Here is a 15,263-nt window from a genome sequence, read left to right on the forward strand (position 1 = left end):
CAGCCACCGCACACTGCAGGGCAGACCCCAGCTCCTGGGCGCTCACAGGCTGAGACCCCACTGCTCACCCATGACGCCTCCCCCCCGCAAAGGCTTCCCACACAGGGGGCAGCCTGTTTGCCAGGGAAGCTCCCAACCTGAGATCTCATCCTCGTCATCCTCCTGGAAGTGCTGACTGCTGCGCTGCTCCCAGGTGGGTGGCGTGTACTTCTTGCGGGTCACGTACTGTCGGCCAATGGTCTTCTTGGCATTCTTCATCAGGTTCTTGGAAAGCGTCCTGGAACAAGAGCAGGGGACGTGAGGCCAACCTGGTACCAGCCCCAGGCCCGACATGTCACCGTGTGGCCACAGGGACCCTGCCCCTAGAGGGGGGCTCCACAGATCTCGCCCAGCCCAGTATGAGAGGGAGAGACCCCAACACTCAGTTAGACCATGAGCAAAGCAGAGGCAGGAGCATCCCTTGGTGCCACCCACAGACATACTTGCACTAACCCTGCCACTGAGGGGCCGGGGAAACAACCCTTCCCAGCTCCAGCAGACTGGGGACCACCAAGACGAGGCTCCCACCCGGGAGGATAGGACAGCCAGGCAGTTACCATGGGCCACGTCAGAGATGGGGGCTAAGAGACCAGCCAGCTCCTGCTAGGAACTTCCACTCCCCAGACCGCAGCAAGATGAAGGGGGCAACCCAGAGGTGCCTGGACCCCTTAGAATCCGACTGGGCAGGGAATCAGTCAGAGCTGAATGACACCAACTGCCCCCGGCCTCAGGGAGATCCTGGATCAGCTCTGATAGGAGCATCAACGGGGGCAGAGGACTGGCTCTCTCAGGTGCTGGTCTGGCCCCGTCACCCTCGTATCTGAGCACCGACTAACTCTCTGCGCCCCCCATGAGGCCAGGCACCACTCTGGTCCCCACAGGCCAGATGAGGAGCCGAGGCAGATGGCCAGACTTGCCCAAGCTCACACAGGATGTCTGGGGTGAAGCAGGGAATGGAACCTGGGTCTCCCGCGTCCTAGGCTAGCCCCCCAGCCCCTGGCCCATCCTTCCCCTCAGCATGGCGCTGGGCAGGACCAATGCTGCTCTCTTCACAGCAGACAGGGGGATGCTAGCTATAGACTGAGCTGTCAGACAGCACAGGTGCCAGTGGCTGCCAGTTCCCCAGAAGCAGCCCAGCACCTTGAGGGCCTGGGACGCAGGAAGCCGACGCTTCCCGCAGGCTAGCAGGGCTTTGGGAGGAGGGCACAGGACAGGCTCTGGGGGCTCTGAACTGCAGACACGGAGCGGGTCCAAAGAAATGCCAGTGCTACACCTGCCTAACCCTACTGCTGTGGCCACCAACTCAGGCTGCGCCGGGACTCAGAGACAAAGGAACACAACCAGCACCCAGCCCAGGGCATGGTGCGGATGGACAAACACTTCCAGGATTCACCCTCCAGAGCAGCTGCAAACAGGGGTGGGCACAGTCCCCTTGGGACCATATGGGGAGCTAAACCCTCCATCTAGCCCGTACGGCCGCAGTGGTGTTGGGCCCTAATCCAGCCTGTACCATAATGGTGGAGAGAGGCATCAAGTTTGCAGTCCAGCCTGTACCATGATGGCAAAGGTGGGGTTAAACCTGCAGCCCAGTCCGAAGCCCTGGGAGAGGGAGCCTATCAAGCCACAAGGGAAGTCCCAAAGCCCTTAGCATGCAGAGTGGGTGAAAGGAAGAACCACTGGGAGCAGTGAAGGCTACAGCCTGAGCCAGTGCCACCTTGCAAGCCCCTGTCCAGTGTGAAGGTGTCTTACGTGGATGAATGGCCAAGGTGCCCGAGGGATATGACACCCACTGCCAGGCCCTGGAACATATCGGTCACCTGCTGGGAGCTGGGTCACAAACACACAGGAGAGACGCTTAGACGTCACACAGCACCAAGCCCAACGCAGCAGCAACCAGACCACCAGCAGCTACAGCACTTGCTAGTTACAGAACGTGGGTGGCACGACACGGGGCCCCATCATGCACAGGGTCATCTCATCATCCCCAGTGCTGCCACCCTCCTGCAGGGCTGGGCTTAGACCAGCAAGGGGATTCCCGACAGCCAATGCTACTGCTTCACAGATTTGAGAAGGGATCCCTGCGCCGCCCCCTTCCCTTCTGCTCGGGGCTGGACCCGCTGCCTCTGAGAGCCCAGGCCAGGAGTCGAGGCACGTGACTGCAGCCTGTCCCTGGCCTCTTGTCCCTGGGCTGGGAAAGCTTTGGAGCCAGTGAGCCAAGACCCCAGTCCTGGAGAGGCAAGCTTAGCTACCAAGAATGCCGTTGCTTTGCTCAACAGTAAGCCTTCTGGCTGGTAAGGGAGGAGCAGGGTCGGGCTCTGAAGGGAGTCTCCTCAGCGGCTCTCTGCCGGCTGGATTTGGGATGGGGCAGAGGAGATTCCTTGGGGTTTCAAACAGGGACCCAAAGGATGTCCTGTGTCCCACGCTCCCTGGCGGCCCAGTCCTACCACAGCATGGGGTGGCCTAGGGCCCCACTCCCCGGCGAGGGGGCAGAGAACCGCTGATACCTGAGTGAGGGGTTTTTCTCCTTGGCCTTGGGCTGCATGGCTTGCTTGGGTGACTGGCCCACGGTGAAGGCGAAGGTGCCGCGTACGTGCTGGGGATAGCGCAGCTTGTGCAGGTGCTTCCTGAAGACCTCGGCGCTCTCTGAAGCCACCTCCTCGTCAAAGGCGATCCGCAGCAACTGTGGGGACAGCAGAGTGGGCTCAGAATGCCGCTACGGGGAGGGCCTTCACCCGGCCCACGTCAGGGCCGGGACCCCAAGGGAAGCACATTTAGCACACAGCCTGGGGCAGAGCCAACAGCAATGTGCCTGGGACCAGCCCACCAGGGCAGCTCACCCCTTTGCTGCTCACTCAGTCCAGCACCGATGGCTACTTTTGTCCAACACCCCCAGTGGCTTCACAGACCCTACCAGATGGTTACTCGGTGTCCCTGTGCTGCCATCCCCGCTCCCAGGGCAGGCTGAGAGATCTGCTCATGTCCCCAGCTGCCCAGCTCCACACCCAAGCATCAGTGTAGCCAGGTGGACGTTTCGGCCCTAGAATGAAGGCAGGTCCATTTCCTGCAGCACTGCGAGCGCACAACACCCCGGGAGCTAGGGGATGTGCAGTGACCCCAATCTATAGGTCAAATAAGTCAGAGTTGGAGCTCAGGAGATCCCAGGCCCCAGCCCAGTGCTCAGTCCACAGGAACATGCCTCCTCCCCGTTAAGCATAGAAACCGGCCATGTGTTTGCAGTCAGCCACTGCCTGGGGTTCCAGCAGCCCCTCAGGCTGGATGGGAGAGGGAACCGCAGCACAGACGGGTTCCCTGCGCTGCTCTGAGAAGGGGATCAGAATTGCATCATGGGCTAATCTGCACTGCCAGGGAAAGAGCTGTTTTCCCATGGGGCAGCCAGGGAGCAGATGTCACCTCAATACCTAGCTCGCCCTCTGGAGCAGGGCTGGCATGACAGGGCTACTCATCCGTGGCACTTCGTCCTCACTCCAGATACACACAGGAGAGGAGAGCTGCATGAACACTGGAAACATGAGGTGGTCAGGCTAGCGTCCCCCCAGGCCTCACGCTCGGGCATTCTGCAGCTGCTCTTCTCCCTCAACCCAGCCTCCTCCCTGCACCCCAACTTCCAACCCAGTATCCCAGGGCTACGTGAAGCCCGAATGGCTCTCGTGTCAACAGCTCTCACGTAACACAGCAGGAATGGAAGTCTGAGAGAAGGCAAATGGGCTGATCTGCCCCCCAACACCAACAGGACCACCCTGGTCCACCCACATCCCTGCCCCGCGTGTGGTCATCAGAAGCTCTATCCCTAAGAAATGATGCTTTTTATTTCCATATACAGAGAGCTCACTGCCAGGCAGGAGTTTGGAGAAAGGCCCGCTGCCCAAATCTGTCGTGTCTTCCTCCAAACACACTGGGTCAGTCACAGGAGGACAGGTCTGGTGCCACAGCTCATGTCATGGCCACTAGTAGCAGCAGGCAATATTCTGTGGCTGCACAACAGGGTGCACCAGCCAGCGATGCAGTGCAGAACAGCACATCTCCTTTGTATAGGAGCACGCAAAGGCAGTGAACTGGAACAAGGCTGCATCAATGAACCTGACACGTGTTTGATAATACTGGCCTTACGCGCTTCAGTACGTGTGTCGTAAGTGACCTAATCCTACATTGATTCACACTGCCGAGGTATGCCAAAGTTCCTTGAAATAGCACAACATTAACATGTGCTTAATTTGTTTGCATTAGAATGTTTAGTCATGAAAATATTTTCATTGGTTTTAAAAATCATTGTGTGCTGTGTCTCAGAGTTAAATCAGCTTGTACACTTTTGTTTCAAGGTGCCAATGCTAAAGTCCTAAAAGCCACGTGCACAAGCTCTTTCATGGCTGCGTTACATTAAAATATTTCTAGGAACTCGTATAAACAAGACACTGAAATCCAGGAGTTCTACGAAAAGGCTGTGCATGTTATTTGGTCACTTCGGTTACATCCTTCAGGAAGAGCCACCTGAAGTAGGTTAATCCTACATGAAAAGGAAATAAGGATTTACACTTCAGTGATTTCCGTGTGTTACCGTCTTCTCTCTCACGTACCCTGTGGTAACAGCCATGTTTGGATGTGCCACCCCCGAATTCTCCTATGAAGACTTGTTACCAGCTTTTAACAAATGCCTCTTGCAGTTAACGTTTCTGAAAACCCGACTGGTCTGTGAGAATCCCTCCCCCCCGAGCCCTTGGAGGAAGGGATGCTGCCTGTCAGCCCTGCACGGGTGCAATAAGCAACAGGAAACGAATCAGCTGGGGGCATACGTTGCAGACACCCCACTCCTTGTTCCATGGCTGTAGCACTGCCTGGAACAGGCTTGGGTCTAGCTCAGGCCCTACGCCCCTCAGGGCGCAGCATTCTGTAGGTCTGAGGGGCACACGGGGCTTGTGAGACATCACACCCTAGCACTGCCATTGGTCCAGGACAGGACAGCGAATTCTATCCCCCTCTGCAATGGAGCCTACAGACCCCAGCAGGCAATGCTCAGCCAGGGGACAGTACTCTCTGGGACCTGCAGGCACCTGGCCTGATGGCTGCCTTTGGCCAGTCAGGCATGCAGCAGCCCAAAAGCCACACAAGACCAGGAGGTCAGTGACCCCTCTACTCCGGGGAAACTGCCTGCAGGATCCATCTCCCAGCTGAGGCCCAACACAGCAGTTTGGCGAGGTCTGTGCTCCTCGCCCCAGAAGTCCAGCAGCAGCCGGGAATGCAGCCCAGTTGTCTGTCTGGAGCGTGTTTCCGGCAGGAGTGCTGGGGGGCTCGTCTCACCTGGAACGTGCATGAGCGCAGCTGCAGCACCTCCTGGATGAACTGATCCACCTGGGCCGGGACATTGATCTTCTTCTCTTTCTGGATGAACTGATCGGCCTGGGCCTGGACGTTGATCTTCTTCTCTTTGGTCAAGGAGGCAATGGGGAAGGACCGGACCACCACCTGCTCCCCCACTGGGGCCATGGAGAGAACAGGGGACACGTTAGTCACATGCAGGATAGGGTCTCGAACTGGCTCAGACCACCGATGGGCTGGGACACGCTGCCCTCAGCTGGTCCCCAGTAGCTCTGGGACTGCGCTTGCTGCTCCCGGGCAGAATCAGCCTGTAGCCCAAGGCAGCTGGAGCTACGTAAGGGGACCGGCGAATAAAACGGGGACCAAAGGGGGACCTGCTCGGCAAATGCCTCTCCCCAGACCAATGGGCAAACCGCCCCTCCCCTGTAAAAGGTAATTCCATTACAGTACTCCGAGTGAGCCCTCCCCTCCCGCCTCTGGCCACAGCCCATTCTCAGATCCCCGGTGAGGGAAAAACCACTCACCAGCCCGGCCTCCTGCTGGCTCTAAATGGCGCCGGGCTCCGGGTAAGCGAAGGCGAAAAGCCCCCTACAGCAGAATCCTCACTCCCAAGTCCAGTCGGCAGCAGGGCAGGGCCCCAGAAACCCCACCCAGGATGGATTCCCCCTGTTCCGGCAAATCCTCCACCTCCCATGGCTGATCTGCCTGAGGCCCCCGAGGAGCAGTGCGGAGACCGGCCCACCAGGCCACAGGGGATGTAGAGTATGGCGCAGAGGGAGGGTCCTCACCCAGCGGGTCCGTGGGGGTGCCCTTGAAAACGATGCGGTAAGTGGTGAGGAAGATGGCTCCTTCGGCGGGGAGCAGTGGGGGGCCCCCAATATTCCCTCCGGCAGCTTCTTCACGTCCGTCAGGCATGAGGTACACGCGGAGCCCTTCCATGACACACTCCTCACCCACCAGCAGGCTGGGGCGCAGCAGCTTGGGCTGCAGGGACAAACAGGAGGAAGGTTGAAAGCCATGGGAGATAGGCCAGCCCCTCCCCACAGAGCCACGACGGCTGGGGAGTGGGGAGAGGTTCGCAGCTGGGCCCCACAATGGAGCTGCTTCAGCTCTTGCTGGAGACCCACTGGGCCCCCGCCCTGCCAGGGCAGACAGGGTTATTCCCGACTCAGCCCCGCTGAGCCCAGATGCCTCAGAAGGGAGGCCCATGCAGGCAGAGGGACCCCTTTGCACCCCACAGGCTGCCTCAGCCATGGTGCAGGGCGTAGGGGGTGCAACCTGGAAGGGAGGGGATGCCCCTGTGCAGCTAGGTAGTACAGACCTTCTGAATAGGAGGGAGCCTCTTGCTCTCCCTGTGCACAGCATCCAGTGTCTCTATGTGCATCTGCACGATGTCTGAGGAGGAAGGGAGACGCAGAGTTAACCCTATGGGGCAGGAGCGTCCCGTCCCGGCTGCAGGCCCCAGACAGCAGGAGACTGAGAACACGGGCCTATTGCAGCCTCTCTGCCAGCCTCCCCACTTCCTCCTGGGGGAGCACAGCCCTCGGTGGGCAGTGCCTGAGCACACCCCTCCCCTGCTCTGGAGGGGACTCACGGCAGCAAAGCGCTGGCTACAAACCCAGCCCCCTCTCTCAGAGTCCCCCCCCACCATGCTGGACAAGCGGTTTACCAGGGATCATGATGTGCAGCCCCTTCAGGTGCTCGTTGGTGACGCCGCTCTCCGTGCACACCTTGTCCACGAAGCGGTTGATGAAGCGTACCACGTAGTTGGCCACGTCGGAGCTCTCAGCATCCTCAAACCCACTTTCCGTGTCGTAGCTTTCGGCCACGCTGCCGGCAATGCTAACACAGGGAGACTCGGCTGGGAGAGAGCCCGACCACGCAGCACATGCCGGCTCTCCCCCACACCCCCGACAGGGCACCCAGGGCCACACACACAACACACTAGTTCCACCCCCAACCTGGACAGCCTGCCTCCTCCAGGTCCTGGCAGCACATGCCAGCTTCAGTCCCCCCTCCCGACCAGATCCTTCAGTGGTAGCTCCCACACCTCCCCAGTCCCAGCGCAGCCCACCAGCCAGCTACCTGTTGGTGACGAAGCTGTTGCTGACGCTCTCCACGTCGCCTAGCCCCGAGCTGCGCAGCAGCCGGTTCTTGCTGGTGTCGAGGGGCAGCAGCAGGTAGCTCATGCGGTTGGCGTAGTGGATGGCCTGGCTGAAGACCGTGCTCTCCTCCTTCTGGATCAGCTCCTGCTGCTTCTCCCGGCTCATGGTAGGCCACAGCCTCCGCTGCTCCGACGCAATCTCCAGGGCAGATTTCTCTTCCTGAGGCCCCTCCTAACGGAGCAGGGGGACAGATCAGCCCTTTGCCCGAGCAGGAAACCCGTGTGCCAGCTCCCACCCCACAGTGTCTGTAACAAAGCACCTGCTCTCATCAGGGCCTTCTATCCCCATCTCTCCCCAGGAGCCCCAAGCCAGGTCATATCCCAGACCCCCTGCCTTCAGGCCAGTTCTTGCCTCCTCACTAGCTACGAGGAAGGCTGGGCCAGGACGGCCTGGGACTGGTATTCCTGCCGCCCCATCACCTCATCCACGTGATTCTCCTCATTGCTCTCCAGGTACAGGGCTCGGATGTGGTTCTGCACGTCGCAGTAGAACATGGCCTCCCAGAACTGGATGTTGGTCCACACGACGTGTTCCTGCACACAGCTGTAGGCAAACTGCGTGATGCCCGGGCTCAGTTTCTGGGGGGCAGAGAGAAGAGAGGGTCTCAGTGCAGATGCTTCCTGTATGCCAGCCCCTCCAGGTCACCCATGCTGTGCTCTAGCTGGGAAAGGCAGTGCCCTTGGCCAGCCAGTGGCACCACATACACTGAGCCCCCTCCCTGCACGAAGTAACTCTGCACTGACTGCTCCTTCCGCATGCCCAATTAATGCCACAGCAAACCGCCTCTGCTGTCGGGGAGCAAACACTGAGCTCTGCTCCTGCGAGACTGAAGGAATCAAGGTCAACGCTCCCTGGCCTTTGTGATCCAGCTGTCTGCGCACCCTGCAGCTGGGTGCCACAGCCCTGGTCTCAAGCCCAGAGATGAGCAGCGCCTGAGAGAGGCCCAGCCACGGCTGCTATGTCTCCCTGACAGGGAGCCCCTGCTGCCACAGAGGGTCTGGCTACACTGCAATGAAAAACCCACTGCTGGCCCATGCCAGCTGACTCGGGCTTGTGGGGGAGACTTCTGAGCTCTGGGCCCCTCCCACCTCGCAGGGTCCTAGAGCCCGTACTCCAGCCCGAGCCGGAAGTCTACACAGCAATAAAACAGCCCCTCAGCCCAAGCCCCGTGAGCCCGGCTGGCGCGGGTTTTTGACTGCATTGTAGCTGTACCCAAAGTGGCTACCCCTGGGCGGGAGGAACTAGGCCAGTGGCTGCAGAGCCGACATCTCTCCTCACACCACAGCCTTTCAAGGCCTCTCAGACCTGTTGAAGTCAAAAGGGTTTTGGGCCCAACAGGACCGAGGCAGGAGGCAGAGTGGAGCCTGCGCTCCGGCCCCTGTGGGGTGACCCCCCCCAGAGACCAGCCCCTGCACTGGCACAGCTCAGTGGCGCTCTCTGCAGTCATTCCGTAGTTACAGCCAGGCAGACACGAGGCCCTTCTGCCAGGATCCGCAGCCTGCACCGGATACGTACTCGGCAGAAAGCAGTGACTAGTGGCAAAAGTGCTGCTGCGATCCCATGCTCATCCATGGCAGTGCAGTCCTGGGGCAGGGAGAGAGAGAAGAGATTAGCACAGTGCCCTGGAGAAAGGGGCATTCACTATAAGGCCCCCAGAACTACAGACCCCCAAACCTCATCCCCACAGCTCTGGAGAGGGGTTAACTGGCATTCACCACAGGGCCCCCAGAGCTGTAGACTTCCACCCACACTCCGCCTCAAGTACCCTCCAGGACAGAGCTGTGCCGGCTTCTCCAGCATCCCGGAGAGGACCCCGTTCACATGGCATCAGCCCCCCGAAGGAATCCAAGGGCTCCAGCAAGCCCCTTGGCACGGTACCTGTAAACAGCAGTTCATCACGCGGACAATGAAGTCAAATTGTTGGTGGTCCAGTACAGCCCTGTTCTGCTGCACATGCAGGTTCAACTCCTGAGTCAGGCAGTGTCTGGCTGCTCGGCCCTTCATGGCCCTTAGCACAGCTGGAAGCAGCTGCAGGAGGAAGAGCAGAGGGTAGAGCGATGGGACCAAGCTTCCAGTCCAGGCCCTGCTGAGGATTACAGGCTGGAGGGCAGTTGGTAGCAACTGGCGATGGACGTAGGATTTAGAGTGCCCGCTGCAAGGCCTGATGCTTTGGAAACTCGCAGACTACCCTGGGGTAGTCAGCACAGCCAGAGGTGACACACTGAGCCCCCGGTGCCGCAATGACCCACACTGCAAACCCACACCCTGGAAAGTCAAATGCAGCCGCACAGAACACTCACTGCCCGCTGCTGGGCAAGGCTCCCAGGGAGCCCAGCCCCTGTTTTGGCCGTCTCCACAGGACAGTCCCAGGTGGGGGCAGACACAGACAGTGGCCACAGCATCCCAGATTTGCCAGCCCACACTGGTGAAATGTGGCAGTTAGCCAGGCTCCGTGGCACGATGGGCAAGAGGCGTGCTGACGAAGAGCATGTGAGGCGGTGGGGGGCAGCCTAGGCAGATGGAGGACTGGACACAGGCAGGAAGCTCTCTCCTCTAAGCGTCTGTGTGATGGGACGGCAGAGATGTAGAGCAGCCAGGGGCTGGGTGTCCTGTCTCTCCGCACACCCGCCCCTTTACCACCGGCTCCCTGGGCCCTCACCTTTTTGGCTTCTAGCATCTTGTTCTCGAAGACGTAGGAGATGCAGTTCCTGACCACCTCCAGGCGGCGGGCGCTGTTGGCCAGAGCACTGCCATTGCGCTCCATGATGGCAGCTGGGGAGAAAAGCCACCAGTCACTACACTGCAGGAGCGGGTGAGGGAGGCTGGCCTGTTCCCCTGAGGGAGGCAAGCTGCACAGCCAGCCCATCTCTTTGTCCTGCTCTGGGAGGGCAGGGGCTGTGTGTTTGTGACGCCCGTGTGGGTCTCCCCGCTCCCTCTCCAGCAGACAGGACAGCCCAATTGGCTACGGTGGAGATGAGCGGCCCCAGCGGCACAGATCCCCAGGGGACAGGATTCCTGATTCCATGGACTCGGCCTAGCGGTAAAGGGCAAGGGGGATACAGGAAATGGGAACACTAGCCTCCGGTGCCTTCCGTCCCTGGGGTGCCCAGGACTTCACAGCCAGCAATTCAATAACCCCTGGAGTGCTGGGCAGCAGCCCAATTTCACAGCTAGGCAAACTGAGGCACGAAGAGGTACAGTGGCTTGCCACAGGGCATGACGAGTCAGGGGCCTAGCCAGGAACAGGCCCCAGCAGTCCTGGCTCCCCCCTCCCACTCTAACACACAAAGCACGTTGTTTCGGAAGCGAATAGAGCTGAGCAGCCACCAGTAGAGACGCAGAGCGAGCTGCTCGCCTCCCCAAGCAATGCTGGCCCCGCAGATCTAGGTTCACCCTTTCAGAAGAGTCCACTGACTTTGGGTGCCCAATTCGAGGCACTTTGGGCTGGACTGTCTGAGGGGGCTGCATTGGGAGCTGTGGGTGCATCTCCAGCGGGGCACACAAAGGGAGCACTCTCCCAAATTCGGGCCTAGCCTCCCAGCTCACCTGAAAGGCTCCCTGTGGGCATGAGCAGCTCCAGCACATGGTTAACCACCCCCCAGCTCACGGCTAAGCCTCTGGGCTGACAATGGGGCCACACCCCAACCTCCACCTTCCCCGCCTCAGCTCATGGCTACGGGGAATCCCAGCCACACGTAAGAACCATCTCTCCAGCCCTTCCTCGCTGACAGACCCCTGCAGCCTTCTCCACCCCAGGCCCAGAGCAGGCTTTGAAATCCAACCAAGCTGCCAGCGGTGAGGCCAGTGGTGCCCATACTGGGCTGTGAGCCTGGCAGTGCTGAGGCAAAGCTCCGCCTTCGCATGGTCTTTTACCGTGAGGCTGTGCTCCTCCTGGGAGACATACCAATGGGGGGTCCCGATGGCACCATACACTTCTTCTCCGCCTTCACAGCCGGCGGGGCTGTCTGCAGCTTGGCAGTGGCCTGGTCGATGATCCACTGGACTGTCCCCTCGTCCAAGCGGGGAAAAGGCCTCTGGTGTAGACGCAGGTAGCAGCCTTCTGTGGGTTTCTGCACCTTGTGCATCGTCACTGCGGGGTATGGGTTCTCCTATTCCAGCAAGGGGCACCCGTTACTCTCCAGGACAGACCTGCCATGCTGTGTCCTTGGGGAACTGCACCTGGCGCCAAGGCCAGTTCCCCAAGGACAAGCCCTTCCCACACGTTACAAACCAGGAGCCCTCCCGCACCAGGCGCAGAGTACCCGGCTCAGGCCCAGCTGGACTATGCTCTCCGGAGCCACAGAGACAGTGACCACCCAAGCACACGTGGGGCCGGGAGAGCCTGGACATGCTGGGCAGGTCGGGAACTCAGCCCTCTGCAGCAGGGCAGTGCCCTGGCAAGTCTAACAGTGACCCTGGGCCATAGAGGGCAGTGCTGTCATGCTCCAGAGGCAGTCTCAGCAGAGCGCCCTCGGTCTGAAGGCTGGAGGGGTGGATGGCCAGATCCTCCAGACCAGTTGGGACACATGGGGGAGGAATTACTCTGAACACCCCCCACGCCCACCCATGCATGCAGAGTCCCTCCAAACCAGAGAGAACCAGGCAGGCAACGGGATGACAATTCAAACCACAAGGCCACATTCCACCTGGGCCAGCTCCAAGAACAGTCACCGATCTACCCCTCTGCCACCTCCAGCTGTGGCCGGCAGACGAGGGTTGAGGCATAGGGCTAGAACGTACCCCAAGGAGAAGAGGCTACCGCACTGGACATGCAGCACCAGAGGTGAAGGGAGAATGGCACCTCCTTCAGTGGGGGCCCGACCCTAATCAGAGGGAGGCTTTGCCCCCGTGCCAGGCTCCCACCTCCACCTTATTCCCACCCCCAGACACCCCACTTGCCCTGCCCACTCCACAGCCCGGCCCTCGGCACTTACGTTTTTATAGAGCTGCTCTGCCAGCTCCTTGATGTGCCGCAGTATTTTCTGCTTGTTCCCCTCCTCGGCACGCATCCGCTTCACTTCATGGGCGACCAGCTGAGGGTGGAGAAGAGGCATGAGGGGCAGCCTCCTGCGTGGGAGCTTGGGTGCCGTGTTGGCTGTGCTCCTTAGTGCCAGGGCTGCCCCAGCTCAGGCGGTTCCTCGGCTGCTCCCGGCCCATGTGGAGCGCTGCAGCCAGCAGGCCGAGGCTGCTCCCCGGACGTCTTTGGCTCACGCCTCAGTCCCTCGGAGGGGAAAGCAAGAGCTCAGACATGCTCTGCGGCCTTTGGTTATTTACTGAAGGCTGTCAGGGCCAGAGACGGAGACGTGCAGGGCTACCAACCAGGGAAGGGGGGAGTTGCCCGCAAATCACCTCTTACCTCATCAAACAGGTCAATTGCTCGGTATGGGGCGCCCCTCTCGGTCACAAAGCCAGCGAACGCCATGCCCTCCAGGACCTTGGTGAGGAAGTCATCCTCCACCAGCCCCCTCTGACCGAGGAAGGCTGCCTACAAGAAGGAACAGCAGGCAGCCATTAGCCGCGGACTGGCCTGAGTCTCAGAGCCAGCCAGACATGGCATCACGCTATCACCATAATGGGTCATGGGCTCTCAGGTCACGAGGTGGAAAAGAGCAGGAGCCAATGGTGGCAGCCCCCAACCTTCCAGACAACAGCCCCATGCTGGGGGAACTAGCAGGATGTGCGCACAGCCATGAGCCTTCCTTTCCCCAAGCGCGCTTGTAATGCGGTGTCTATTTCAGACCCAGACCCTTGGGCAGGGCTTTATTTGCCCATAAAGTACCAGATGGTGCTGTATAAATGCCCCCCTGAAAACTTCCCCCTCTTCACAGCCCTGAGGAGTGGGTCAGAATTAGATTCATTTACAGACAGGGAAGCCCAGCAAGAGAGAGAGATACGGATTAGAACCTGGGGTCACAGCAGTGCATGTCAGAGCCAGAGCTCAGGAGTTCCTGGTCCCAAGGCCCCTACTCACAATGCTGCACTCCTCAACCCAACAGCTCTCCAAGGCCTTTACAGCCATCCACGTACAGGCACTAGTTCAAATACGGCCGCCTCTGGGATGGAACCCAGGACAGCAGTGTGGTTTGAGACTGGAGCAATGCTGTATCCGATGAACTCCAGGGAGAGTGCAGGGGACAGAATGGAATACACCTGGTACACCAAGGCTGGAGTGGTCAGTTTCACATCTCATGCAGTAGACAGCCTCTCTAACAGCACAACACCCTTCCCCCCCCCCCCCCCGATCCCTCCTTTCACGTTGCACGGAGGAGCACACTGACTCAGGGCTTGTCCAGCCAGGGAGGTTTTTGTGGAATAACTAATCTGAAATAAGTGTGTCCACACAGCCGGCTGTATCCGAATTCCTCAGGAATCAGTGCATTCACATGGCACTGTGTTTTTTGTTTTGCTTTTGAAATAAGCATACAACGTTCTGGGAGGGTATTCCATGGTGCATTGCGCAGCTGCTGGGCTCTGGGCAGTCTGGGATTTTTATCGCAGGGCATTGTGAAGCCACTGGAATTCTAGAACTTGGAAGCAAAGGAGCAAATTCCCATGGTTCCTCTCTTGGCATCCCACGATTCATCTGTTCCTTGTGAGCCAGCGCCGTTTTCAAACTGTCATCAGCTGGCATGGAGGGAACACTGCTGCCTGCAGCCATCTTGACTGCTGTTAATACACACAGGTTGTCCCACTTGCATTTGCGGTCCAGCAGCTGGATGACTTTAGGAGTCAGCCAATCTTGGGAGAGGAGTGGTGGAGGATGAAATCAAACAGCTGCTTGTGGATGGCCATTTCCTGGACCAGCTTCTCTCAGGATGCCGTTTCTGGGCTCAGGACAGCTGGGAAAGGGCAGTGATGTGGAGTGGCAGCAGGATTTCAGGATGACAAAGGCCACTTTCCTAGAGATCTGTGCAGAGCTCACCCTGGAGCCACAGCACGCTGACCTGGAGAAGCATGTGACCATTTGCTCACTGCCTCCAACTTCATGTCGGTAGCTGACCAGTTGGGTGCTGGCAGATCAACTGTTGGGGCAGTTGTCAGGGACGGATGCATTGCTAGAGAGGGCACTGATGCCCAGGGTCAAACACACAGGAAGTTACCAGTGGATTTGCATTGTTGGGGTTCCCAAATTGTACTGGGGCCACCAGCGGGACCCATGTGCCTATTCTTTGCCCCCCACATCAGACCTCAGAGTTCATCAATAGAAAGGGGTATTTCTCCATGGCTGTTCGCTGTGGGAGGTTCGCCAGTATTAATACACCCAGGGAAGAGAGAGAGAGAGAGAGAGAGAGAGAGAGAGAGAGAGTCTGGAAAGGTCTGTGGTGCCAAGATCCTTAGAAACTAAGCCCTGTTTTCTTCAATGACAAAGGGTACCTTTGCTCCCAGGACCGCTATGGGCATTAGTGGTGCTGTGATTCCCAACGTCATCCTGGGAGACTCCGCTGCGGAGGGACAACGGAGCATGTGTTTGGAAGGCTAAGAGAAGTGCAGGAGCCTGGTGATGAGGCTGGAGACTGATGAGCAATATCTACCTTCTGTGAGAGCTGCTTGCTGTATTTTGCCTGAGAGGGTAAGAGAAAGCACCTCACTGATGGGTGGGAGGCGGAGGGGCAGAGACCTCCGGAAAGTTACAGCCTGAGAGGCTGCTTCTGCAAACCTGCACATCATCAGGCCACGGGGGCAGGTTGCCCAGTGTGCCTCCTTCAAGACTAGGAGTTCAGACGTTGA

General features: G+C 59.1%; 1 protein-coding gene across 11 annotated transcripts in view; it reads right to left on the reverse strand.

Moving 5' to 3' along the window:
* Nucleotides 1-15,263, reverse strand: part of SBF1 (SET binding factor 1) — a 147,646-nt gene that overhangs the window by 27,217 nt on the left and 105,166 nt on the right. For 6 of the 11 annotated variants that reach the window (XM_065551548.1, XM_065551545.1, XM_065551546.1 and 3 more), the window contains 14 exons: nt 12,892-13,020; nt 12,470-12,568; nt 11,440-11,644; nt 10,195-10,307; nt 9,414-9,563; nt 9,051-9,119; nt 7,955-8,113; nt 7,456-7,706; nt 7,040-7,212; nt 6,692-6,765; nt 6,159-6,354; nt 5,353-5,528; nt 2,544-2,719; nt 138-277 (listed from right to left, as the gene is read on the reverse strand). In XM_065551548.1, the coding sequence (XP_065407620.1) occupies nt 138-277; nt 2,544-2,719; nt 5,353-5,528; nt 6,159-6,354; nt 6,692-6,765; nt 7,040-7,212; nt 7,456-7,706; nt 7,955-8,113; nt 9,051-9,119; nt 9,414-9,563; nt 10,195-10,307; nt 11,440-11,644; nt 12,470-12,568; nt 12,892-13,020 (2,110 nt within the window). Of the gene's footprint in view, nt 1-137; nt 278-1,788; nt 1,867-2,543; nt 2,720-5,352; nt 5,529-6,158; nt 6,355-6,691; nt 6,766-7,039; nt 7,213-7,455; nt 7,707-7,954; nt 8,114-9,050; nt 9,120-9,413; nt 9,564-10,194; nt 10,308-11,439; nt 11,645-12,469; nt 12,569-12,891; nt 13,021-15,263 lie in introns of all 11 variants that reach the window. The other 5 variants (XM_065551531.1, XM_065551527.1, XM_065551508.1 and 2 more) reach the window with 2 other exon arrangements.

The sequence above is a fragment of the Chrysemys picta genome, chromosome 1, assembly GCF_011386835.1.
Source record: "Chrysemys picta bellii isolate R12L10 chromosome 1, ASM1138683v2, whole genome shotgun sequence".
NCBI lineage: Eukaryota > Metazoa > Chordata > Testudines > Emydidae > Chrysemys > Chrysemys picta.